The sequence below is a fragment of the Alexandromys fortis genome, unplaced genomic scaffold (genome assembly GCF_014885135.2).
Source record: "Alexandromys fortis isolate MF-2015 unplaced genomic scaffold, M_Fortis_MF-2015_v1.1 scaffold_33, whole genome shotgun sequence".
Taxonomy (NCBI): domain Eukaryota; kingdom Metazoa; phylum Chordata; class Mammalia; order Rodentia; family Cricetidae; genus Alexandromys; species Alexandromys fortis.
The window spans coordinates 8,897,428-8,922,665 of NW_026067917.1; the positions used below are offsets into that span (position 1 = coordinate 8,897,428).

At 41.8% G+C, this 25,238-nt stretch overlaps 1 protein-coding gene across 1 annotated transcript in view; it reads left to right on the plus strand.

Moving 5' to 3' along the window:
* Gtdc1 (glycosyltransferase like domain containing 1) overlaps positions 1 to 22,597 on the plus strand; it is a 401,452-nt gene extending 378,855 nt beyond the window's left edge. The window contains exon 10 of the mRNA XM_050139909.1: positions 22,294 to 22,597. Coding sequence (XP_049995866.1) covers positions 22,294 to 22,472 — 179 coding nt within the window. The 3' untranslated portion in view covers positions 22,473 to 22,597. The remainder of the gene's footprint in view (positions 1 to 22,293) is intronic.
* Positions 22,598 to 25,238: the final 2,641 nt, after the last annotated feature.

Genomic DNA, 25,238 nt, shown 5'->3' on the forward strand with positions numbered 1-25,238 from the left:
AAGAGCAATCAGGGTTCCCTGCCCTGTGGGAAGTCCAAGGACCACCCGCCTCCATCCAGGTCTAGTAAGGTGAGCATCCACGAAACTGCCTAGGCTCCCACGAAACCAATAGGTACAGCAGGATCAAAAACCCATTGCCATGGACATTGAGCCTATAATTCGGGTTCTTAGAGAAGCTAAATAAGAAGGAGAACCCAAAGAAAATCATATAGGCTTCCTCCTGAATATTAACCTTCATCAGGCGATGAAAGGAGACAGAGACAGAGACCCACAATGGAGCACCGGCCTGAAATCTCAAGGTCCAAATCAGAAGCAGAAGGAGAGAGAGCACAAGCAAGGAACTCAGGACCGCGGGGGGTGCACCCATACACTGAGACAAGGGGGATGTCCTATCAGGAACTCACCAAGGCCTACTGGCCTGGGTCTGAAAAAGCCCGGGTTAAAACCGGTCTCGCGGAACATAACTTTTGCAATGTATTGTTGCCCTCTCTTTGTTTGGCTAGGAAAAACTGAATAATCTCTCTCCCTCTCTCTCTCTCTCTCTCTCTCTCTCTCTCTCTCTCTCACACACACACACACACACACACACTGTGTGCGTGTGAAGATGCAGTTACGTGGATGCTGGCATTCGCGCAATGACTATTTTCCCCAGCTGTTCAGGTTGTTGAGTTTGTCTCCATTTTGAGTGAACTTCTTTGGGGGGAGGGCCATGTTTCTGTTTTTCTCTCTCCCTATTAGAGAATTTTTGCTTTGTGAAGGCACTAATTTCTGGCAGGGGGCACAAATGACAGCTCACAACGTCCATGATTAGAGGAGCGAGCTGAGTATACAGAACAGAAGAATGAAGCAGATTTCCTGGGATACACAGGCGGCAGACTGGAAAGGACATGAGAGAAGGAGGAAGAGGGGAGATTTGTAGTATAAGAGTATCATAAAGAGACGAAGCAGAAGCAGCCAGAGGGACGAGGCACTGAAGTCAACAAGTGTCCCCGAGTGTGGGTGAAATCCTGCAAGGCCTGGATGCGACAGGAACTGCCTCAGTTTGGAAATACTTTATTCAGAACACATCCAGTGCTGGTTCTGGAGAAATTGTGCAGTCCAGCTTCAAGAGTGAAGAAATGCTATTCCTTTCTCTGAGGCCAGAAGGATTCGGATCATAGTATAAAACTTTCTGATCAACGTGACAACATTGCCATATTAGGGGATTCGATTTTTCAGGGCTAGAAGCTTCTACATAGACGGAAGTCAATAGCAGGAGATTCCATCAGATGACTGACTGCCCTAATATCAGTGGAGATGATGGGTTTGTAGAAGAGTGGGGGTCAGGTAGTAGGACCCGTCGCAAGGAGACACAGTTACCATGACAAGTGATAAGTCACAATGGCAGGAAAAGAATCAAGGCAAGGTGGCAGGTGTTCAGTGGATGTCTTATCTGAAGGAGGCTACTGTTGTATAGTGATACATGGGTGAGTGATGGCTGTAGCCTAAACCGAATGTGGCAGCCGATGGTGAGGGCTTGGCCAACCCCTCAAGTGAGCAGCCTCGGCCTGCAAAAGTGCAAAGGAAGGGAAGCAGTAGAGGTGCGTGGTGGAAAGGAGAGGGATAGATAATGGCCAATACCCCATCCTTCGGGATTGTCACCTGCTGCGTGTGTTTCTATCTGCCCTATTAATCTTCCTGACATGTTTTTGGAAATTCTGACCAATCAGAACCTGGAGACTCCACTCCACCTAGGTTGAAATGTCAAGCCATCCGTGAAAGCATTGTTGCCCTTGGGAAGATGATTTCCCGAAGCCTCTTCTGTGTGATCTAAGGTTTCAAGGAAACTCTGATAAGTTATTTAGCCCTGTGGTGGACCATGTGTATGTGTTATTCATGTGTAATTGTGTATTTCAGATACGATAATATTTTCAACCTTGATAACAGCTCAGCGATGACCAAGGTTGCTGGAGTAGGTCACGAATCATGCCAGCTGGCTCTGCTATGGATTTCTGCCATCCGGCCTCAGCTGAGCTTGCTTTACTGTTTGGCACACTTTTTATGTGTCCCTGCTTTCTTCCCTATTGTTACAGTTCCAAAAGTTTCAAACCCTTTGCATCTCTCCAAGTTCAGAAGGCTGTGCCTGTCTGTTTCACGCCAGCGGGCTCCAATCACACCCACTTCTCCGGGAAATGAAGTTCTCAGCAAACTCTGACTTCTTAACCCTCCTGGGCTTGGGTTCTTTCTGTCTTCTTCCTCCCATCCTCCCTATAGCCCCTCAAATAAAGGGTCCCACACGATCTCTTTGGTCCTCACTGTCTTTCCTAATAACAAGCCAGCATCAGAGAGCAGCAGGGTCAGGGGTCCCACTGTCTGGCCGTTCTGTTGGTGGCACCCTCACAGCTTCTCTTTTGAGCCTGACCACGACATTGCCCAGGGGAGAAATGATTTCTCCCCTCAAGTGGGAGTGCCTTCTGTGTGCAGCAATGTGACCTTCCTTAAACAGGTGTCACCTTCTTGTCCCATCTAGACATTCCAATTGTTTTTACTTTTTATTATGAACAAAATAGTGTATATTTTATTGTGCATATTTGAAATGCAGTATTCTAGAATATTTATAATGGAGGGTAGCATTTGCCAACTGTAAAATGATCACTGTTAGAGTCGGCCTAAGAAATCCTTTTACTTTTGAAAGCCTTTGAAAGACTTCCTGCTCAGACATCACCTCCTTATTCTCTCTCTGTGCCCCAATGTAACCACTATCTTGTTTTGTTTGTGGATTCAATTTCCTTAAGGTTTACTATATGTATAGTAAACATATATGTTTATAAATATATATGTACTTGTAAGTTTATGTTGACATTGCATAGCACATGTTTAAATAAAGTAGGTACTGTCCTCAATGCTTAGGGTCTTAGCTGGGGACATCCTTATGGATTCCTGGGAATTTCTCTAGAGCCAGGTTTCTTGCTAACCCCATAATGGCTTTCTCAATCAAGATTATCGCTTTCCTTGCTCTCCATGTAGCATGAATTATAATTGGTCTTAATAATAAAAATATCTGGAGTCAGATATCAGGGGGTAAAAGCTGAAAGATCAGAGAAACAGAGCAGCCAGTCACTAGTTCTTACCTCTGTGAAAATTTCAGACTGAATGGGGTATCCTGTCTCTACAAGTCCTCAGACTGAATCCCTTGAGCTCCTGTCTCTTCTTGCCTTATATCCCTCTCTCTGCTGGTGTGGGAAGCCCTTCTGTATATGTGTTGCTTTTATTGGTTAATAAAGAAGCTGCTTTCAGCCAATGGCTTAACAGAACATAGCCAGGCTGGAAGACACACACACATTGTATGGAGAGAGAGAGAGAGAGAGAGAGAGAGAGAGAGAGAGAGAGAGAGAGAGAGTAGGCAGAATCAGAGAGATCCCATGTAGTGGCCAGAGGAGAAAGGTGTGTGGCCAGCTAGAACCTTGCCAGTAAGTCACGAGCCTCATGGTAAAATTTAAAACAATGGAAATGGGTTAATTTAAGAGCTAGCCAATAAGAAGTTAGAGCTAATAGGCCAAACAGTCATTTAATTAACACAGTTTCTGTGTAGTTATTTCAGTTCTGGGCAGCTGGGAACAAACAAGCAGTATCTGCCAACACTCTGCCCAGTCATATCCCTTCCTGTCTCTACCTCCCTAGTGTTGGGATTTAAAGCCCTGGGACTCCCAAGTACTAGGATTAAAGGTGAGCCACTACCATTTCACTCCATTTCTCTTAGAGACTGGATCAATCTAGTGTAGCCTAGGGTGGCTTTGAACTCACAGAGATTCCTCTGCTTCTGTCCCCTGAGTGCTGGGATTAAAGGTGTGTGCCTGGCCTCTGTGGCTAACTAGTGACTTAGCTCTGCACTCTGATCTTCAAAAAGCTTTATTTGTTAGAGCACAAACAAAATATCAACACACCCCCATGTTACCTTATGACATAGGATCCCTAACTAACCTGGAACCAGCAAGCCCCAGGATCTCTTCTATCTCTGCATCCCGAGGATAGAGATAAACACATGTGATAGGTTTTCTATCCCCAATAATAGGTTTCTCTGCCATTGCAGTAAGCCAGACCAAGCTGAGTCGAAGAAGTATAAGAACGAGCTTATTTGAGCAAAGCAACTTCCAGGTTGTTTTTCAGTCCTAGAGATCAAGGACAGAGAAGCCACATGCTCAAACTAAAGCAGGAAGATTGTATAGGAGGAAGATTGTATAGGTTGTAGGCGAGGTGGGTTTGTGTCCAGGTATAGTCAGAAGCTGAACATTTTTTTAAAAATATTTCTTATAGTTTATTTAACTTTATTTTATGTTTTATATGAAGGTGTCAGATCCCCTGGAACTGGATCTACAGACAGTTGTGAGCTGCCATGTAGATGTTGGGAACTGAACCCAGGTCCTCTGAAATAGCAGTCAGCGCTCTTAACCGCTGAGCCATCTCTCCAGCCCCAAAAACGCTGAATATTTTAAGTGGGGACTTGGGTTACTGGTGGCAAGAAGAGAGGGAGTTGCAATTGTCAGGCTTTTTGGTGCCTTTTCTTTGCTGGAGCTTCTTTGAGAGGGCAGGAGAGAGAGAGAGAGAGAGAGAGAGAGAGAGAGAGAGAGAGAGAGAGAGAGAGAGAGAGGGAGGGAGGAATGGGACTTTGGAGATGAAATAGGAGTGAGATGGAGGTTCTAACTGAACAGCATGCACCCCATACTTGACTTTTATGAGGATGCTGGAGCTTCTCATTCAGGTCTTCCTGCCTCTATGACACTTAGCAACTGAGCTGTCTCTCTAGCCTCTTTCCTTACCTTCTTGATTCAACTAGTTTAGTTACTTGTTGCCCTAAGTTTTCCTTCACTTTTGAGGGATAAATTTAGTGTGTGATTTTTCTTTTACCACTTTTGATGTGGAAATGTGTCATTCTAGAGCCTTTGGCCTCCCTAGTCATGGGAAGGAAATCAGCTTGCAATCGTATTATTTTTAAGAATCCTTTGTATACAGTAAGTGGCTTTTCTCTTTCTGGTTGGGAGTGGTGGAGATCGAATTGGCTCAGAACACGCCAAATTCTCAGTACAAATGAGATTTATTACCCTGGAGGGGTAATAAATAAATAAGTAAATAAATAATTACACAAACAGGGATGGGGGATCTACCTCTGGAATGGATAAAGACAGACAGCAGGCAGCAGGTGTTTCTTCAGGAGTGGGCTTTTCAGGAGAAAACGGGATGTCTGTGCTAATATGAATTGGTAAGTCCTAATTGGACAGGCTAGCCACTGTAGCCAAATAATGAATTTTGATAGCTAGACCTGGTGTTTAGTCCAGGGAACAGGCCTTGGAGGCTAGCTTTAGGTACATAATCTAGTGGTGTAACAAAGAGGAAAGGGGAGAGGGGAAAACTTGTCTGCAATATTTGGGCCTGCTAGAAAGCCCTCCATTCCTACCTGTTTGTTTTATTATTGGGTCACAGGGTGTTGGATAAGTGGGCATCATCCTCTCTGGCTGCTTCCTTCTGATATTGGGGTGTCATTGTTAGGGATCCAGCAAGCCCAGAATGTTGGTCAAGGTCAGGAAGAGCAAGCTGTGTCAGTCCCTGTCCAGACTCTGAGGTACCATCTGGGGCTATGGAAGTGCAGACAGTTTTGGAGCAGTTTGTGAGGCTGGACCATCTGAGGCTAGCTGCTTTGGACCTATCTAGGATGTGGAGTCCAAGGGAGCATCTGAGGCTGTTGAGTTACAGGAGCAGTTGATTTAAAATCTGCTGGGACAGACTAGGGGCAGAGGTAAAGTTAAAGAGTTTAGGGAAATCTTGAGCGTACATTTGAAACTTTAGGCACATGGTCCTGGTAGTTGGGGGAGAGGAACCCTAAACCCAGGAAAATAAGAGAGATCCCACCCTTAGGAAAAGGCAGGCAGGGAAACATAGGCTGTCGGCGTACTTTTCTGGAGTCCATTTGACCTGTGAGAGGTGGAGCCAAGTCAATTCCCTGAAGCTTAACAAGACTGTTTAAGTTTACGAATGAGATAAAAGTCTTAGATATGTTATTATTACCATTTTTGCTCATCTTAGGAAATTCATATTGTAGAAAGGGCAATAGATTTATGGTTGGGTCGTAGTAAAAGTTTGGGAACCCAAACAGTAGCAAAAGAGGGGGAAGAAAACCAAAACAACTTTTCCCATACTTTAAACTTTCGCAAACCCTCACAGCTTACTCAAGCTTCCATATCCTCACAACTTAGACCTTTATAACTTGTATTTACAACTTTAAAACTTTTCTTAGACTCTTACACTTTCAACTCTTTATAACTCGGCGAGTGGGAAAGATGGGGGCCCAAACTGTAGCGGTTGGGTTTGTTAGCTGACATATATTGTAGATTTGGGTTTGGTTCTGTAAAGAAAGTCTTATCTGCTGGGGTGAGAGTTAGGCGGGTTTCAAGAAATGATAGGAGGAATTTAGTATTGGAGTGAAATATTTGGTGTAAGTAAAAAAATAATGTGCTGTGTTGAGGTGGGTTAAGTATGATGTTATCTGGATTACGTGGTAGGGTAGCCTGGAGGGAAGCGGGGGGAGTCAGAAGGGATGTAAGGGCACCTTGACAGGCTGCCAGGACAGCACAACTATCACCTTTACTGACCATGAAGGGGTTGGTCTGATGTGCAATGAACCAAACCAGTTTCAGAGGGCAAAAGAGAGGCCTTGAGGTTATGGATATACAAAGGGTTTGTAATTAAGTTGCTTTTTGTGTTTAGAAATTCTCATTCTTACCAGATGACTGAGTGATTTAGCAGGTCATGGAAAGCATGTTTGGAGTCTTTATCATCATTAATGATGTGTGTGTATGTGTGTGTGTGTGTGTGTGTGTGTGTGTGTCTGTGTGATTTGGAAGGCTCTGGTAAGGGCTATTAATTTAGCCTGTTTTTGCCTGTTGGTTGATTGTGTGTGGGGATAAGAAGGTTACCTTGACAAAGGCACTATCTTAGACCACTGCGTATCCCACAACAGGGATTGGGAGGAGATATTCAAGAGTCTCTGGACAGGAGTGAAGAGGGTCTGGGGAATACCGGGGAATATTGGGGTAAAGGAATAAGTGTGGCAGGATCGAGGGGAGGAATTGTGAGCAATCAGTTTTCGGTAAGAGAAGTTTGGAGTGATAAAATCTGAAAGACTGGAAGGGACTAGAGTCCTTTGTAGGTTAGGAGAGAGAGAGAGAGAGAGAGAGAGAGAGAGAGAGAGAGAGAGAGAGAGAGAGAGAGAGAGAGAGAGAGAGAGAGAGAGAGAGAGAGAGAGAGAGAGAGAGGGGGGGGCTACAAAAGAGGAGGCAGGGAGGAAGAGGGGAGGAGTATCTCCTTATAAATTGTAAAAGTTTTTGTTTTGTTTGATATCTAGAGAGTATAAGGGCTATGTTGGGTGCTAAGACACACCAGTAATTTTGGGTGTGAGTTGGTGCCTTTAGGAGACATCCTAGATGTGTGTCAGTCAGGATGGATTCCTTTTGCTGGTGGTGACTGGAAGCCAAGGTTGAGAGCCAAGGGCGTCCCCCCCTAGGATCTTGTGAGGCAGATAAGAAGGCCTCTGTGAGGAAAGGCTTATCACCCAATGCTTCATCACCAAGAGAGGGACTCAATGGGTCAGAGGAGATATCTGGAACCCCGGAAGAGGGTTTTATAGATGGTTAAGAATGGACACTGGATTCCGCCCGAGGGCCCACCAAAAGTGAAAAGAAAACTGCCAACCACTAAACCAAATGGAATGTGCCTACCTGTCCTTCCAAGGGTCCCTGTTGAAGGCTGTGTTCGTGTGTTCTCCCCACCCTCACAAGACAGAATGAGGATGCTGGACTTACAATGGTCATGATCTGGTGTCCTGGGGAATGCTTACGATGGCTACTAAGGGAAAAATTACCCATTTGCTGTTATTGGATAAAATGAGCAGACATTGGATAGTACAGACAGTGTAAGAATTGAGTTGAGTTGGGGATCCTGTAGAATGATACCCTCCTCCCCCAGTCATGGAGCCAATATAGGGGGGAACCCTCAGAGTTAGCTCATAACACACTTAGACACCAAATTCTCATCAAAAACAAGATTTATTACCCGGGGGGAGGGCAGGTGACAGGGACTGCCTCTGGAATGGGCAAAAGCAGACAGCAGCAGAAGGTGTTTCTGTAGGAGTGGGCTTTAAGGAGAAAAGAGGGGAAGTCTCTCCTAGGGTGAGTTTCTAAGTCCTGATGGCACAGGTTAGCCAGTGTAGCCAAGAAATGAATTTTGATTGGCAGCCCTTGGTGTTCAGTCTCAGGACTGAGTCAGTGGTCACCAAGGGAACAGACCTTGGGGCCTAGCTTCAGGAATGTAATCCAGTGATTTAGCAAGAGAGAGGGAAGGGGGAAAAGAAAAACCTGCCTGCATTGCTTGGCCCCGCTAGAGAGACCTTCACTAGCTGCTTTCAAGATTATATTTGAAAGTTTGTCTCTAATGTCCCTTGGAATAGGTCTTTTTGCGTTTTTCCTGCACAGAACTCATAAATACATTTGAATATGTAGGTTAATATATCTTTCATTAAACTTGAGATGTAGGTGGCCACCATTTACTCAAGGTATCCATCCCTTTGCTCCTTTTTCCCCTCTGGAATTCTCATTCTGTGTATTCAGTACCCTCCGTTTCAGTGTCCTAATGGATTTTATGCTTCATTTTTCTTCATCCTTTCTGCTTCTTGAGTGGACATATTTTGTTGACTTTTCTTTGGGTTTACTCTTCCTCCTGTCTAATCCCTCTCTGCTAGAACACTCTGCTGACATCTCCATCTTAGTCATGCTAATTTTGAAGTCTACACTTTCTACCTGGTTAGGTGTTTACCTAATTATTCTTTATCAATAAAAATCGGGAGTCAAATGTTGAGGTAAGAACCTGAATGATCAGAGAAGCAGCGGAGAAGCCAGCGGTGACCCCTTCTCTCCCTTCCTTGATCCAAAAGGGGCTGAGAATCTTTGTAAACCCCTCCCTATTACTCTCTCTCTCTCTCTCTCTCTCTCTCTCTCTCTCTCTCTCTCTCTCTCCTTGGCCCTCCAAAACCTCTATAACTGATTTTGGTTAACCAGTAGCTAGCTCTGCCCTCTGATTCAAAGCAAACTTTATTGGTAGCCTTGGGAGTGTCAGAGTGCAATCAAAAACCACCACAACAACCTGGTTTTCTTTTACGCCACCTCTTTTGTTTTCTGTCTCTTCCGCGATGCTTTCTTTGTGTTTCTTGGAATTCTATTCTCTCTCTTTAATCTCCTAGCCCTTTCCTTTTACTTGTTTGAGTGAACATAATAGACTTCGGTTAGCTTTTTACTTAGTCAAATTGTTAGGCATTTGCGCAGACAATTTCTACTGATTTCTTTTTAGTTTCTTGCTGATCTATCACACCTTCTTTTTTATTTTCATTTAATACTAGGTGCTTCTAACACTAAAATTCAGATTTCCTCTTCTTCTATCCTCTAAGGGTTTATTGCTCTTCTATTTCAGATGGTGGTCATTTATTGGCTGCTTGGCTTTTCCGAACCATTTTTCAATCCCATGCATATTTTGGTCAAACGTAGTCTGTAGTCTATTAGTTCAGGCATCCTCCTGTGCTCTAACAGTGTAATCTTAGATATCTGGGCTTGAAAAAGAGAAAAAAAAAGTCTTATGGTCTTTATGCACATTTACTTTTTATTGTAGCGATTCTCCGGTGTTCAGTTTTTCTGTTACTCCATTTAAGTTTTCCTCGCTTGTATGGAAACTGGGGAGTAGCCAGAGGTGAAATCTTAGGTTCTTCCCCGTCTTTCTGTAGTGTTCATCCCACTCTGAGCCCACACATGGGCTTCTTGAGCCTTTGGCATACACAGAAGCGCTTAACTTTCCTAAGCTCTGCCTTCCCAGAGATTTTTTGATCTATGTATTGATTGTCTTAAATGTTTTTTATTGCCTTCCCTAGGACACCCCAGCCAATACTATGCTTTCACACGACCCATCAAAGCTGTCTGTGAAGCCAGAAGAACAGAGGTAGTTGTAGCATAAAGCAACTTTTGTGCTGGTTGGAAAAACTATCAGACAGGTTTAGATCAACAAACAGCATCTTTGAGAGTGAGTTCTCTATTGCTATCTCCGGCCCTAGAAACCCGTGCTACATGTACAGGCAGCCTGTGTGGGCATGGCAGACGTGTACTTCCAAACACCACAACGTTCATTCTTTTACTACAAAGTGGCAGCCCATTCCTTTCCCAAGTCACTCCTAGCTTTTTAAAAATCTATTTTCCTTCTTTTACTAGATTTCCAAATTCTTCTGAAGTTGAAACAAGGATTTACTTGTCCATTTTCTACTTGTAGGAGGAAAGAACCCTCTGTTTCTTTAGTCGTAAGTAGGTCCATCCCTGTTACTTTACACTTTGGTTTTGGCCATGCTGGGTATGAAGCCTAAAGCCTAGTCCATGTTGAGCAAACACTTATGTGCTTCTTTACTCTCCTAACCCACGACATCATGCTGCCTCACTTTCTTACATTGATTTAAATTAATTTTTCAAAGTTCTCTGAAAAAAAATCTGTCTTCAATAAAGCTTTTTAATTTGAGATAATTATAGATTTACATGTGGAAATAATAGAAACCTCATGGGCCACTGATTCAGTTTCTCTAGTATTTATATTTTTTTAAAGTCCAGTACAAATCACAGCTAGAACGTGGACATTGGTACAACTGAGACACAAAGCATCCCATCACTGTAAGAGCCATTCATAATGCCTTTTATAGCTACGTGCTTCAGTGCTCTGATCCTTTAAACCCTGGACAACCACCAGCCTGTCTTCTGTTTCTATAAATCTGGTATTATGTAAGTGTTGTAGAAATGAAACCATGCCATGTGTGACCTTTGGGCATTAACGTTTTTCATTCGGTATCATTCTCTGCAGATCTATTGGCATTGTTTCATGGTGACAGTTTATCTATTTTATACTGTTGAGTAGTATATATTCCGTGGTATGATTGCATCACAATTTATTCCGATTCACCCATCAAGGGCACACAGATTGTTATTAAACCCTTGTATGCAAATTGTAGTGTGACCACATCTCATTTCTCTGGCATAAATGCCCAGTAAAAGATTTGCAACATTGTATGACAAATGCATGTTTAGCTTTGAAATAAGTTGTTATGATTATCATTTTTTTCAGAGCGGGTGATGGCGGAAGTTCCGTTTCTCCCTACTTTACCTCCTTCAACCACACTGCACCTCCCCTCCCCCACTCTGTCCTTCCATTCCCATGTGCCCTGCCTGAAGTCCATCCACAAAATCTATCCTATTTTACTCCTATTTTACCGTTGCAAGGAGGGCCGCTTGTTAGTCCCAGCTTCCTGGCTAGCTTAGCCCTGAAATAACCACACAGAAGCTGTATTAATTAAATCACCGCTTGGCCCATTAGCTCTAGTTTCTTATTGGCTAATTCTTACATCTTAATTTTACCCATTTCTATTAATCTATAAATTCCCAGTGTCTGTCTAGGGCAGATTCATGATGTCTCTCCCTGACTCTGCTTTTTTCCTCCCAGAATTCTGTTTAATTTTCCCCGCCTACCTAAGTTCTGCCCTATCAAGGCCCAAAGCAGTTTCTTTATTAACCCATGAAAGCAACACAAAGATAGAAGGATCTCCTACTGTCCATTTTACCCTCCGGGGAAGATCCATGTGTCCTCCTTAGTCCCTTCCTCTATACCTAGTATCTCTGAATCTGCAGCTAGTAGCTTGGTTATTGCTTACTTAATGAGTAATACATGTAAATGAATACATACCATATTTATCTTTCTGGGTTTGGATTACATCATGATTGCTTTCTAGTTTCATATATTTTCTTTTCATATTTCATGATGACATCTTTTTTTTAACAGCTGAGTACTCCATGGTATAAATGTACAACCTTTTCTTTATACATTCTTCTGTTGAGGGACTTCTAGGTTTTTACCAGTTTTTGGCTACTAGGAATAGAACACAGTTGAGAAGTGTCTCTGTTGTAGAAGGAAGCATGCTTTGTGTATATGCCCAAGAGTGATACAGCTGGGTCTTGAGGTAGATCAATTCCCATCCTTGTGAGGAACTGCCACACTGATTTCCAAAGTGGCCGTACACATTTGCACTCCACCAGCAATAGAGGTGTGTTCCCCTCGTCCTTCATCCTTGACAGTGTGAACAGTCACATATGTTACTGATCTGAGCCATTCTAACAGGTGAAAATTTGAAATCTCAGAGTCATTTTGATTTGCATTTCACTGATGGCTAAGGATGTCAAACATTTTCCTAATAGTGTTTCTCATCGATTTCAGATTATTCTACTGAGAATTCTGTTTAGGTCTCTGACTGCCTTTTAATTGGGTTATTTATTTTTTGAGGGAGGGATTAGGAGGGCAAAAGCTATGGGATCCACACAAGACGGGGCCGGGGAGGCAAGGAAAACCATAGCAGGTGGTCTGCTGCAGAACTGAGGGCAAGACGGTACGATTTCACCTGTAGGTTCAGAGAGAGAAGGGAAGATCTACAGTCTACCTGCTTCCCTAGCGGGAATGGCCTGTGGGTTAGTAATGAATTTCTGTTGGAGTTGGGATAAAGCAGAGAGTGGCCGGAGAGAGGTTCAGAGGGTAAGAGCTGTGGGATCCACTAGACCCCTAAAGATGGGGGGGGGGAGGTTTTTGTAGTTGTTCTGGTGTAGAGCTGGGGATGAGACTAGGGGATTGGGCCTGGGGGAACAGAGGGAGAGGTGAGGGCCTGCAGTCAGCCTATCTGGTTCCCTGGCAGCCATGCTCAGCATGTTCTTAATCACGTAAGCAAACTCCCTTTCATTCGTCATACTGCTTATTTTGAATTCTTTCTTTTTTTTCTTGATTATTTTGTGTCAGAGATGTGTTCTTTGTTGGCTTCACCATCGAATATAAAGTTTTAGTTGTCCTTATGTTCTGTATTATATCTCGAGTTTCCTGTTAGTTATTGTTGACTTGAAGTTTATTGTTTCCTTCCATTCGACTCTTGGGTTCATGCTTCCATCTGCTGCGGCCTCAGGTTTGTGCCCTGCTACTCATATGACTCATTGGAGTATGTGTTCCAGGCCACCAGGAATTGGGGACAAAAGTCTATTCCAAATCTCCATAAGCCTTTTGCTCTTTGTCGTCAGTTCCCGTGGCCATCTGTTATTAGAACAGCTGACGGCCATTACAGAAAGTAGTGTATGCCCATTTTTAGGTGTGCTTTCAAGAGAGGTTTCCCGGACTCCAGTCTGCCCCACAGTCTTCCGTGCCTGTGCCTGGCAGCTATTGTCTAGGACACTTCTCATCATAATTTTCTAAGGACTCGGACACGAGCTTGTCTTTAATGCCTTTGTCTTCTTTCAGGAGATGCCATTTTTCCCGTGAAAACTCCGTTTCTTTTAAACATGGTTAGTGATGACTTCCTAAAGTCTTCGTCCTTAATCAAATAAGTGGGCTGTTTTGGAACACTGTGAATGGGTTAGACTGATATTTCTTTTTGAGGGCGGTGACCAATGTTTGCTTGTGGAATGAATTTTTGTTTATGTTTCCTGTTGAGTTTTGAGTTTGTAGAGAAGAGAGATTGTGTCCGACATAGAACCTTACTCCAGATTAGGGTCTGTGGGATGAAAAAAAGATGATTTTGAATGTTTTTTCCTCACTTAGCTTTTTTTTTTTTTTTAAATTTCACCTTTGATGTTCTGGCTATAAAAGCAGGGATCAATAAAGTAATAAACTATATACTTAGTAGGTTTTTGTTTTCTGTAGATGGAAGCACCTGTAACTGAGATCCTAAATGGCTTAACAAAATTAAGCCAAGTAGTTTAGATGGACCTTTTGGTTCCGGGGTCTAATTGCCTCTAATGAAACACTGGAGTAATAATTTGATGGTCTGTAGGTTTCTCAGCTGTTTCTCTCGATGAGAAAATGTATAATGGGATCGTTTTCACGTGACTGTCTATATTTTACGCGCAACACATCAAGGTTGTGTAAACTCTGAGGGCAACTTCTATCATCTTGTAAGCACAGAAGCAACAAGCAGCCCCACTCACAGTCTAACGAAGCCGTAACATTCTAACACACATGCCTACCGTGGCGGTATTACAAAGAGAACGTTCATCAGCCTGCAGCCCTCACCGGGCTCAGTGACATCAGACATCATCTGTTTGAGCAGAAACGGCTGTCCTTAAACAGAAACAGCTTGCTTGAAAACCGAAGAGGCTTTAAGTCTTCTGGCTTCTTTGATTCCTCGCTGAATAAAAGTGGCGGAGATGGTCAATGTGGCTGCATAGATATGGTCCCCGTTACTTCTTGGCTGGCTTTCCTACTGCAGAGGCACAGGTATTCCCCTTAGCTCCACATGGCGAATGAACACGCGTTATTTAAAACTTCTTTTGTGCATCTGCTACTTGTCAACTCATGGATCTTCTGATCCTTGAAGATTTGACAACCCTGTGATTTGCCGTAATGGAATTACTGCGAAGTTATCAACAGAGACGTTGCAATGTAAGAATGCAAAGTAAACCCTCAGATGTTTAGAAGGAAATGATCTTCAAAAGGGAGTAGTAGCCACAAAGAAATACCTGAATCCAATAGTTTTTTTTTTTTTTTTTTATCCCCCATGAGTGGAGAGGCTCTGTGCTTTAATTTTGTTGACTGAGAGAAAGGATGTTTATATTGACTTCCAGTGTCCTGGCCTGTGACTCATTTTTTGCAAAGTTTCTGTATCAGCACACCTCATTGGCTTGGGATGTCAAGTCAAAGAGCATGCTCGGTGGAAGTCAAAGAGCAAAGCTGCAGTCCTTCCTTATCCTGTCGCTCAGTCACTGGGTATGGGAGGAACACTGACTCGATCTTTGAAGTTTTCTTCAAAACATTATTCCTTGTTTTCTTTATTTATTTTCTCTCATCCAATACATCCTGACTGTGTCCTTCCTTCCATCCATTCCTTTCAGGCAGCCTCAGCCCCCAGGTCCAGTGCTCCTACATTTCCACTCAGAAAGAGCAAGCCTTCCAGGGATAGCAACTGAACACATGTGAAGCAAGATGCAACATGGCTACGCACAAACCCTCATATCAAGGCTGAGTGAGGCAACCTGGGAGGAGGAAAAGGGTCCCAAATGCAGACAAAGAGTCAGAGATAGCCCCACTCCCCCTGTAAGGAGTACCACAAAACCACAAGGTAAACAACCCCATGCAGAAGGCCTAGCACAGATTCATGTAGGTTCTGCAACTGCCACTTCAGTCTCTGTGAACCCCTATGAGCCCTGCTTAGTTGATCCCTGTGCGCCATGTTCTCCTAGTGTCCTCAACCCCTCTGGCTTCTAAAACTCAACCTCTTTCCCTCTTCTGTGTTTCCCAAGCCCCGCCTAATGTTTGGCTATGGGTCTCTGCATCTGCTCCCCTCAACTACCAGAGGAAGTCTCTCTGATGACAACTGATAGGAACTGATTTATGAGTATAGTAGAATATCATTAGGAATCATTTCATTGTCTTTTNTCTGGGCCATACAGCTTCCCATCCCTGGACATCCAGACAGGGATGGGTATGGGCTCCCTCTTGTGGCATGGGCTTCATGTTAGACCAGTGATTGGTTGGCCACTTGCACAAGCTCTGAGCCACCATTGCCCAAGCAAGCATGTCTTGCCAAAAGGAAAGGTTGTAGGTCAAAGATTTTGTGGTGAGTTGGTATCCTAGTTCTACCAATGAAAGTCTTGCCTGGTTATCTGATAGAAGGTTAATATGCAAAATATATAAAGAACTCAAGAAGCTAGACATTAACCAGCCAAATAATCCAATTAAAAAATGGGGTACAGATCTAAACAGGGAATTCTCAACAGAAGAATCTCAAATAGCTGAAAAACATTTCAAGTAATATCCTTGGCCATCAGGGAAATGTAAATCAAAATGACTTTGAGATTCCATCTTACACATGTCAAAATGGCTAAGACCAAATTGTCAGCTCATACTGGTGAGGATATGGAACAACGGGAACACTTCATTGCTGGTGGGAGTGCAAATTTGTACAGCCACTTTGGAAATCAATATGGTGGTTTCTCAGAAAATATCTACCTCATGACCCAGCTATACCCACTCCTGGGCATATACCCAAAGGTTGCTCTACTATTACCACAAGCACACTCGATAAACTATGTTCATAGCAGCTTTGTACATAATAGTCAGGAGCTGGAAATAGCCTAGATGTTCATCAGCCAAAGAATGGACAAAGAAAATGTGGTACATTTACACAATGGAGTATTACACAGCAGCTTAAAAAATGACACCATGAAATTTGCAGGCAAATGGATGGAACTAGAAAAAAATCATTCTGACTGAGTAACCCAGACCCAGAAAAACAAACATGGTATGTACTCACTTATAACTGGACTTTAGCTGTTAAGAAATTATAGTCATGCTATAAACAATGGGCCCCAAAAGGCTAACTAACAAGGACGGCTCTAGGGGAGACACATGGATCCCTCTGGGAAGGAGAAATAGAATGGATTATGTGGGTAGACTGGGGGCAGGTGGGCATAGGAACAGGAGGGATCAGGTGGGGGAGGGAGGGATGGAGAAAGAGTGTGGGGAGAAACAACTGGAATGGGAGGACAGTTGGGGGTGGTGTGGAAACTTGGTTTAGTGGAAACTTCCTGACTTCCTGGAATCTATGAGGATGACCCTAGAGAGGACGCCTAGTAATGGAGGAGGTGGAGCCTGAACTGGCCATCTTCTGTAACTATTTTTACTTTTCAGTCTGTAATACTGAAGTTTGTGAGGCCGGATGGCTGATTCTGGAAGTCAGTATCTGACCCAAACACATTAGTGTGATCGAGCAACTCGTGAAGAGATAAAATCCAGGGTTCACCCCTGTCATACTGAATCAGAAGTTTGGGAGTAAAGTCTAGCAATCTCTGTTGTAATGAGCCATGTGGGTGACTGTACAACACACTTTAGACTTTGGAAACCATGGAATTATGTAACTTTAGAATACTTCTGTCTAGAAACTTCCACGAATCTGTGTGAATGTAAAATAATTTAGGTCTGCACCGATGTTAAGCGGGCAAATTCCTCTGCTTGTAACTAGATGTAAAAATTGGATTCCAAACACAGATGTAGAGGCATATGTAAGAAAAAAGGAAAAAGAACATGGAAACTGTTGTAAGGAGAGTAATTAGTCTAAAATCTTTTTGAATATAGGCATGCGCAAAATTGGTTTCCTTGTGTCGCTGTCAATGAACCTGGTGTTTCTAACACACACACACACACACACACACACACACACACACACACACAGTGTGGTGAATATTTCCACCGAATGATCATTAGTACTTAGGGCCCGTGATTTCATAAAATAATTTTAAATTATTCATAATTATTATAATTTGCTTCTTGTGTTTATGGAAGAGAACAGCTAATCTGTTCTACATGAGTTTACATATGGTCAAAATTTTGTGACTGAATACTTGGGCCTTTGGAGTCCCATGTAGGAAAATACACGTGTGTGTAACCACTTCTGTTCTTTATTAGCACATGCTTGACCTAACAGCGTCTGCTTTATCTTTTTTTTAGGTAATGATTCGTGTATCTCTATGAGTAAGAACATTTATACTTTACAAGGTTTCTGAAGGAAGGAGTTAGAGAACCCTTTATTTGTGGCTTAGATAAGTTGATGACTATAAATACGTGGCAAATATAGAAAACTTTTGTTTCATTAGTGAAATTACTATATTAAATTTAGAATATAAAATGAGAATAGAGGTGAGCAAATTATTTCTTTTGTAAGTTTTATTTCAAAGTTGTGTGAAGTGCAAAGCCTATTTGGGGAAGTTGTTCATCATCAAATGCCCATCAATGCTAGGTACTACCAGATGGTGGCTGAAGACAGTTTGTTGTATCAGGTTCACCACTAGATAAGGAACTACAGGCTGATAAGAAATGCTGAGAGTGGGAGAAATAATTTTCACCAGGGATGAGCACACCACTAGGTACCTAATGCTAAATGATCAGCTCTTAAAACATACATATAGTTAGATTATAAAGGGTGAACCAACTATATTTATATATTTAGGAACAGAAACACACACACACACACACATATACACTCACACCCCCTCACAACAATTAAGGAAAAAGAAACCATAAATTTGAAAAAAAAAACAAGGAAAAAGTGACACATGGGGTGGTTTGGAGGAGAAAGGGGAAGAAAATGATGTATTTATAGTATAATCTCAAAAAAATTAAATATTAAAAAGGCAAGTGTGGTATATGTATATATATATATGTCATATACACATACATACCGACACACACACACATTTGAGCTGCATTCAGCCATAAAGAAGAATAAAATTATCAGAAAAATGGATGGATTTATCTATCTATCCATCTATCTATCATCTACCTATCAAACTATCTATCCACTCATCAATTACATTAAAGTAGATGGGGAACAATAAGTGAAGGAAAAGGGGTCAAGGGAGGATGTGTGTGATGAATTTGAGCCAAGTGCAATAGTATATGTATAGAAATGTCAAGTGAAACCATGATATATGCTTTATGCTACTGAAGGAGCAACAATAAAAATAAAACAATGTAGAAAATTAAATGCGAGAGCTGTGTGCTTTCCATGTATATATTAGGTTTTAGTAAAGAACAAACCTTTAAAAGGGCTGTTATGCAGCTTGTGATTAAATGAGGTACTTGTTTCATAAACACAGTGGGAATGATAAAAGTGCTATACGTATTACAATGAAAATGCATAATACAAATAAAAGCCTACCTTGAGGATTGGGATAAAGTTTGATATATGTTTTGTTTTGGTGATGCTCATTCTGACTATGGTTCTGGTAAAGGAAGTTTGTGGTAAAGGTTTAATTTAAAGAACAGCAATAAAAACAGGAAGTCACTGGGGGCATTTTTCAAGGTGTTTGGTATATTCCCTGTACTAGTAGATCTTACATCATAATGTAAGAGTTGTACATGAGGTGCGGTGACAGTGTTTACTGTTAACTTGCTGGGGTGTGGAATCACCTAGGAGATAAGTTTCCAGGCACTCCTGTGATGTATCACTTAGACTCCAGCCATGCTTGTGAGGGGTCCTGTTGATCAGGTTATTTGGGATGGAATGACTCATCTTCAGAGTGGATAGTATTATACCTTGGGCTTAGGTTTTAGAGTGTATGTGTTGGTTTGAATAGGAATGGCTCCCATAGGTTTATATATTAGATGTGATATCCAGTTAGTGATGGGGAGTGGCACTATTTTGGAGGATTAGAAGGATTAGGAGGTGTGGCCTTATTGGAGGAAGTATGTCACTGGGAGTAGGGTTTGAGGATTCCAAAGCCCATGAAAGACCCAAGCGCGCTCTCTCTCTCTCTCTCTCTCTCTCTTTCCCTCCCTCTCTCTCTTTCTCTCTGTCTCCCTGTCTCTCTCTGCCTATGGATTAGGATGAAACTTTCAGCTACAACTCCATGCCTGCATGTCACTGTGTTCCCTGACATGATAATAATGAACCAAGTCTCTAAAACTGTAAGTTAGCCCACAATTAAATGCTTTTTTAAAAGACGAGTGTTGCCCTGGTCATGGTGTCTCTACAGCAACAGAACAGTGACTGAGACACTGTCCAAGGAGGAGACAATGAGCCAAGCACTAACATTTGTCACTGTTTCCTGAGTGTGGATGCAATATGACCCGCTGTTCCGAGCTCCTGTGATTCTGACTTCTCTGCCTCGATGGACGATGTCCTTGAACTGTGAGCTGAAATGAATGCTTTCTCCCTTGAGTTACTTTTTTTTTAAAAGAATATTTTATCACAATCACAGAAGAAACTAGACAGTTACCAAGAAGAATTCACAAAAATTACATTACTTTTATTCTAGTATTTTGTCTTTATAATAGCCATGTCAAATGTGGAAGGGGAAAACAAAAACATATTATTGTCTCAGAAACCTACAAGATGGATAGACTTTCCTGGTGGCCTCAATATAGGAGCTAGCCATGACCAACGAAAGCAACCTCAGAAGAAGGAAAATGCCACAGTGATTCATGCCCCAGCATAGAACATCACAGACAGGTCAGCCCTACACAATGAGAAAGAGCTCTGTATGGCCTAGTTTACACAAGTGCCTGATCTATTATCCCCTCTTCATGTAGCCATTGTCATCATCAGAGAAGCCCGCACTTATTTTATGGAGGCTCAGGACTCTAGGAGGCATTAAATTCAAATGACTAGTTGTCTTGGACTCAAGTCTAAACTTACATAGCACAACTTCTGGATTCAACTGGTCAAAGCAGCCACGGGCCAGTTCAGATTCAAGCTGGCCAAATAAGAAACTCCACTTCCTGACACAGGGAGTTATGGGTAATGACATGAAGAGTAGAACGGCCTTGAATGACTTTCATTTCTGTGAGTGTGCCACGTAGAGCTCTTTTTCATTGCATAGGGCGGAGCAGTCTGTGACTTACTATGCTGGAGTGGCAGTTACTGTGCCCTTTCTCATCTTCTCTGAGATTGCTTTCTTTGGGTACAGCAAGCTCCTATCTTGAGAGTCTCCTAGAAAGCCCAAGGGAAAGGAAATTAAGACCTTATGAACACCCAGCATCAACTTACTGCTTATATGGTTAAACCACATTTGAAATGTGTCATCCATTCCTGGTTAAGCCTCACAGAAGACTCCAAGCTTTACCCACCAGGTAGGTTGTCCCTGAATTTTGCCCTACTGGAACCATGTGATATAAAACATATTCATGTTTGGGAACTGCTAAGTCTTATAGTGATTAGTTTAAAGTAATAAAGGGGCCATTTTGGAGATAAGATGGGAGTGTCATCTATGTTTGCTTCACTAAAGCTTGTAGTTCAAAGACATCATGTAAGAAAGGCCTTGACATTCTAGTCACCAACAGCCTTCTGACCATATGACTTCTTGGAATGGAGTAAGTGCCAGGAAGCATGATATGGTAGAGGGATGATGGGTTCAATAAGAACAGTCTTATAAACTTATAAGTCTTATAAGTTTCTTTCCCACCTGCCTTTTCCCAAATAGCCAACTCAGAAGCTCAGTATTACTTGTAAATGTTCAGCCAATAGCTCAGGCTTCTTAATAACTAACTCTTACATTTTAAGTTAACTCATATTCCTTATTTGCGCACTGCCATGTGGTGTTACCTTTATTAGCATGGCACGTTCATGTCCTGCTCCCTCTGCATCTGACTGGTGACTCCTGACTCCTCCCTTCTCCTTTCCATCATTTTTTGTTTGGTCACTCCACCTATCCTTCCTGCCTGGCTACTGACCAATCAGCATTTTATTAAACCCATTCAAGAGACAAATCTTTACAGTGCACAAGAGGATTATTCCACAACACAGTCTTCATGCAAACATAAACTCCTAGATGGTCACCTTTGGTGTCATCTGACAGAAATAGCAGTAACACTGCAGGATTATAGAAAGAAACCCCAAATGCTTCCTGAAGAACACCATCAAGGTTGTAGCAATTTCCTGAAAGAATATCAGGGTTGTGGCAGAGACTTGTTCTTGTCTTCTGTTAAAGAACATGTGTGACTTAGGATTTTCTCTTTGAAGAAGCCACAGGCTTTCGGTACTCAGTGGACAGTATCGTGGTAGGATGGCCACCTCAAGATTCCTGCTTGATTTGTGCTTGTATATATTATCAGCACAATTATTCCTTCATATCAAAGGTAAACGTAACTTGTTTTCTGAGTATCTTAAAAAAAAAAACCCTCCTGAAACTATATGAAGGCAATTCTAATGAAGTCTCCAACTGACCAGCTCATGTCACCAAACAAAGCTTTCAATACGGGGACTGGGTAACATCCAGTTGAATTGTTGTCACTGTGGGGGCAGACCTTGGGGTCTTTTTCTCAAGCTTCAGTCAGTATGACAGTCAGTTGACTTCCTGTTGCCTGCAAGCTGTATGACACTGGGCTATTTCCCCAGCACCATGCTTGCCTACATGTCGCCGTGCTCCCTGTCATGATGGAATAAACCTCTGTAAGTGAGCTAGCACAATGGAAGGTTTCCTTTCTAAGAGTTGCTGTGGTCATGGTGCCTCTTCACAGTCATAATAAACCCCAACTAAGACACCAGCCAGCATCTGATTTGACTTGAAGCCCACTCCATGGGATGGAACCCATGCCTGACACTGCTGGATGACTAAGAACTAGAGGCAAGGTAGCCCAGAGACCTGGGGTAAAACAAAATACTACTAGTCTGAAAAAAAAAGTAGTGGTAAAATGACTCCTAATGATATTCTTCTATATCCATAGATCAGTACCATTGGAGAACCTTCCTCCTGCCAAAGATGGGAACAAATACAGAAAACCACAGCCAGATGTTACACCACACTGCAAGAGAGACCTTAGAACACACAGCTCTCAACGGGATGTCTCTATTTTCCTTTAAGAGCTCAGAGAATCCTCTTGAAAGAGGAAACATAACAATGTAAGATCCATCAGCGATGGAGGATACCAGGAGAACAAGACCTTCCAAAAATCTACATCATCAAAGCTTATATGAACTCACAGAGACTGAAACAGCAAGCACAGGGCCAACATGGATCTGCACCAGGTTCTCTGCATACATGTTATAGCTCTCAGTTTAGTATTTTTATGGGACTCTTGAGTGTGTGAATGAGTGTATCTCTGATTCTTGTGCCTTTTCTTGAGTGTGTGAATGAGTGTATCTCTGATTCTTGTGCCTTTTCTTGGGGCTCTTTTCATCCCGTTGGTTTCCCTTGTCCAACTTTGATGCAATGGACTTTGTTTTATCTTATTATTATATTATTTTGCTGTGTTTTATTGTTATCTCTTTGAAGCCTGATCTTTTCCAATGAGGAAGAGACGGAGTGGATCCAGATGGGATGGAAGGTGGGGAGGAACCGGGAGGAGTAGAGGGAGGGGAAATTGTATCAGACTATATAGTATGAGAAAAGGAATCTATTTTCAATAGAAGGATCCAAAGAAGAAACAATTGAAAAATCAGAAAAAATAAAACACCCCCGAAAAACTCTTAGAATTTCAAAAGGTGTTGTAAAGTAAAACCATTCTTTCTGTATCTTATAGTTCACATTTCTCTTGTAAACCTTTGGGGTTTCCATGTCGATAGGCAAGATAATGAACTGTAAGCATATTTTAGTAATACAATTTTAGTCATGTATTTCTATATGTCAGTACTTTCTAATGCACAATGGTAGGATAGAAAATTATGAGAAACTATAGATTTTGAGCTGGAAGGCTTTAGAATGCTGTTTTATGATCAAAAGCAGTGATTTCCTTAAGATATGTGTACTAAGTTATTGTCCATTTCTTTTTAATAAGCCTTCCTAATAATGGACAGGGTAAGTAAGAGAATATTCTTCAGGCATGGTGATATGTAATCATAAAATACAGTACTTTATGAGCATGATGGAGGCTGAGGCAGGAAGATCAGGGTCTCGGACAAATCATACAAATGACACATAAACACCAAGTCACTATATTCTCCAGTCAATGGTAATTTGACATCTTAGTACAAACAATACACTATTTTGAAGAAAAAGAACAGAGAAGAAGAGGAGGAGAAAGTGAAAGGAGAGAGATGAGAGCAAGTCAGGTTGAGGAGCAGAGCAGGAGGAAGAAGGTACTCAAAACTCACCTACCCTATCTGAAGGATTTTCAATTTATACAACACATGCACACTCACAGAAATAGATAATTTCTCCTAATCAATATGTAATCATGACTGCGTTTTACCTAATAAAAGCTTTAAAATTATTATTACAATTTTTTGGCAAATATCACAAGAAAGAGCTCCTTTCTTGAGTAAAAAAAAAATGGCCTGCTGTAGTCAATGTGAGAATTAACAATGTACTTACAACATTATGATATTCTGAGTTATTTCTGAACTTAAGATTTTATTATAGGACTGATTTGTGAAGAATGACTTTTTCCTCAAAGATTAGGAACTTTCTATGTGAGCTTCATACCTTGTGTTTATATGAGCATTGGCTTGATTCTTTGGCAAAGTGTGGTTTTCTTCCTTAGAATCTTCTCATGTCAGAGATTTCCATTAAGACTGGGGCTTCTGCCTGCACTTCTAAACTAAATGTCATCATCATGGCTGATCTGGTCCTGGATCCCATCGTGCACACTCTATATGTACATGACCATTGAATTATGACTACATGGAAATAACCCTTTTCTGAATGATTTCTTTTTGTTTTGTTTTGTTTTCTTTTTTCCAAGACTGGGTTTCTCCGTGTAGCCCTGACTGTTCTGGAACTCGCTTTGTAGACCAGGCTGACCTTGAACTCATAGAGCTCCACCTGCCTTTGCCTTCCACATTGCTGGGATTAAAGGCGTGCACCACCACCTCCTGGCTCTGAATGATTTCTTATGAAAACAGTGGGAGGGGGAGAACCATACAGGTTTGAGACAATATCTATACTGATCTATTGCTGGTCTTTGTCAAAAATTTTATGATTCAGTAGATCTATAATATTTAAGGTACAGAATTTCCTTCCTATGTTATTGACTGAAGTTAAAAAAAATATATTTTGGGGGCGGAAACTGTGGCCAAACAGGTAACGGTGCCATCCATCAATTGTTAGAGCCCGAGTTTCTTATCTGGAACCTACATGGTGGAAGAGGAGAAATTACTCCGGCAAGTTGTTGCCTGACTTCCACACATACACTAGGTGTCGTGTGAATATCCCTTCCGGTTAAATAAATGTAAATGTAAATAAATGTAAAAACATATGTTTTTCTTTTAAAATATCGTTGAGATCACTTCTAACTAAAAAATTTAGCGACGACACGCAACCTGGTATGATAGTCACGTGTCAGCAGCAATGACATTTACCTAGTTCTGATTCAGAAGCTCACCTTTTAGAAAGAAAATCCAAGTGTTTTTTTTTTAAATTCATTTTTAATGTTTGAGGCTGTTTTCCTCTCACCACCTTTTATTACTGTATAAATATTTTTCTATGTTGTTATGAGTGCATCCTCCCATTAGCTTCAAATTCGGTAATGCCATAATCACACAAAAGGCTGAAGGACTGATTATGCCTCAGATAATGTAGTTGTTAATGATCAACTTAATGCTGAAAGCTATTACAGCTCATTGACACGATTCTGGGAACATTAGACTGTAGAAGTGCACCTTTTGTGTGGAAATAGAATGACAAAATTGAAATGTTAAAAGTTGAGTGTCTGAATAATAGCCTGTGAAATCA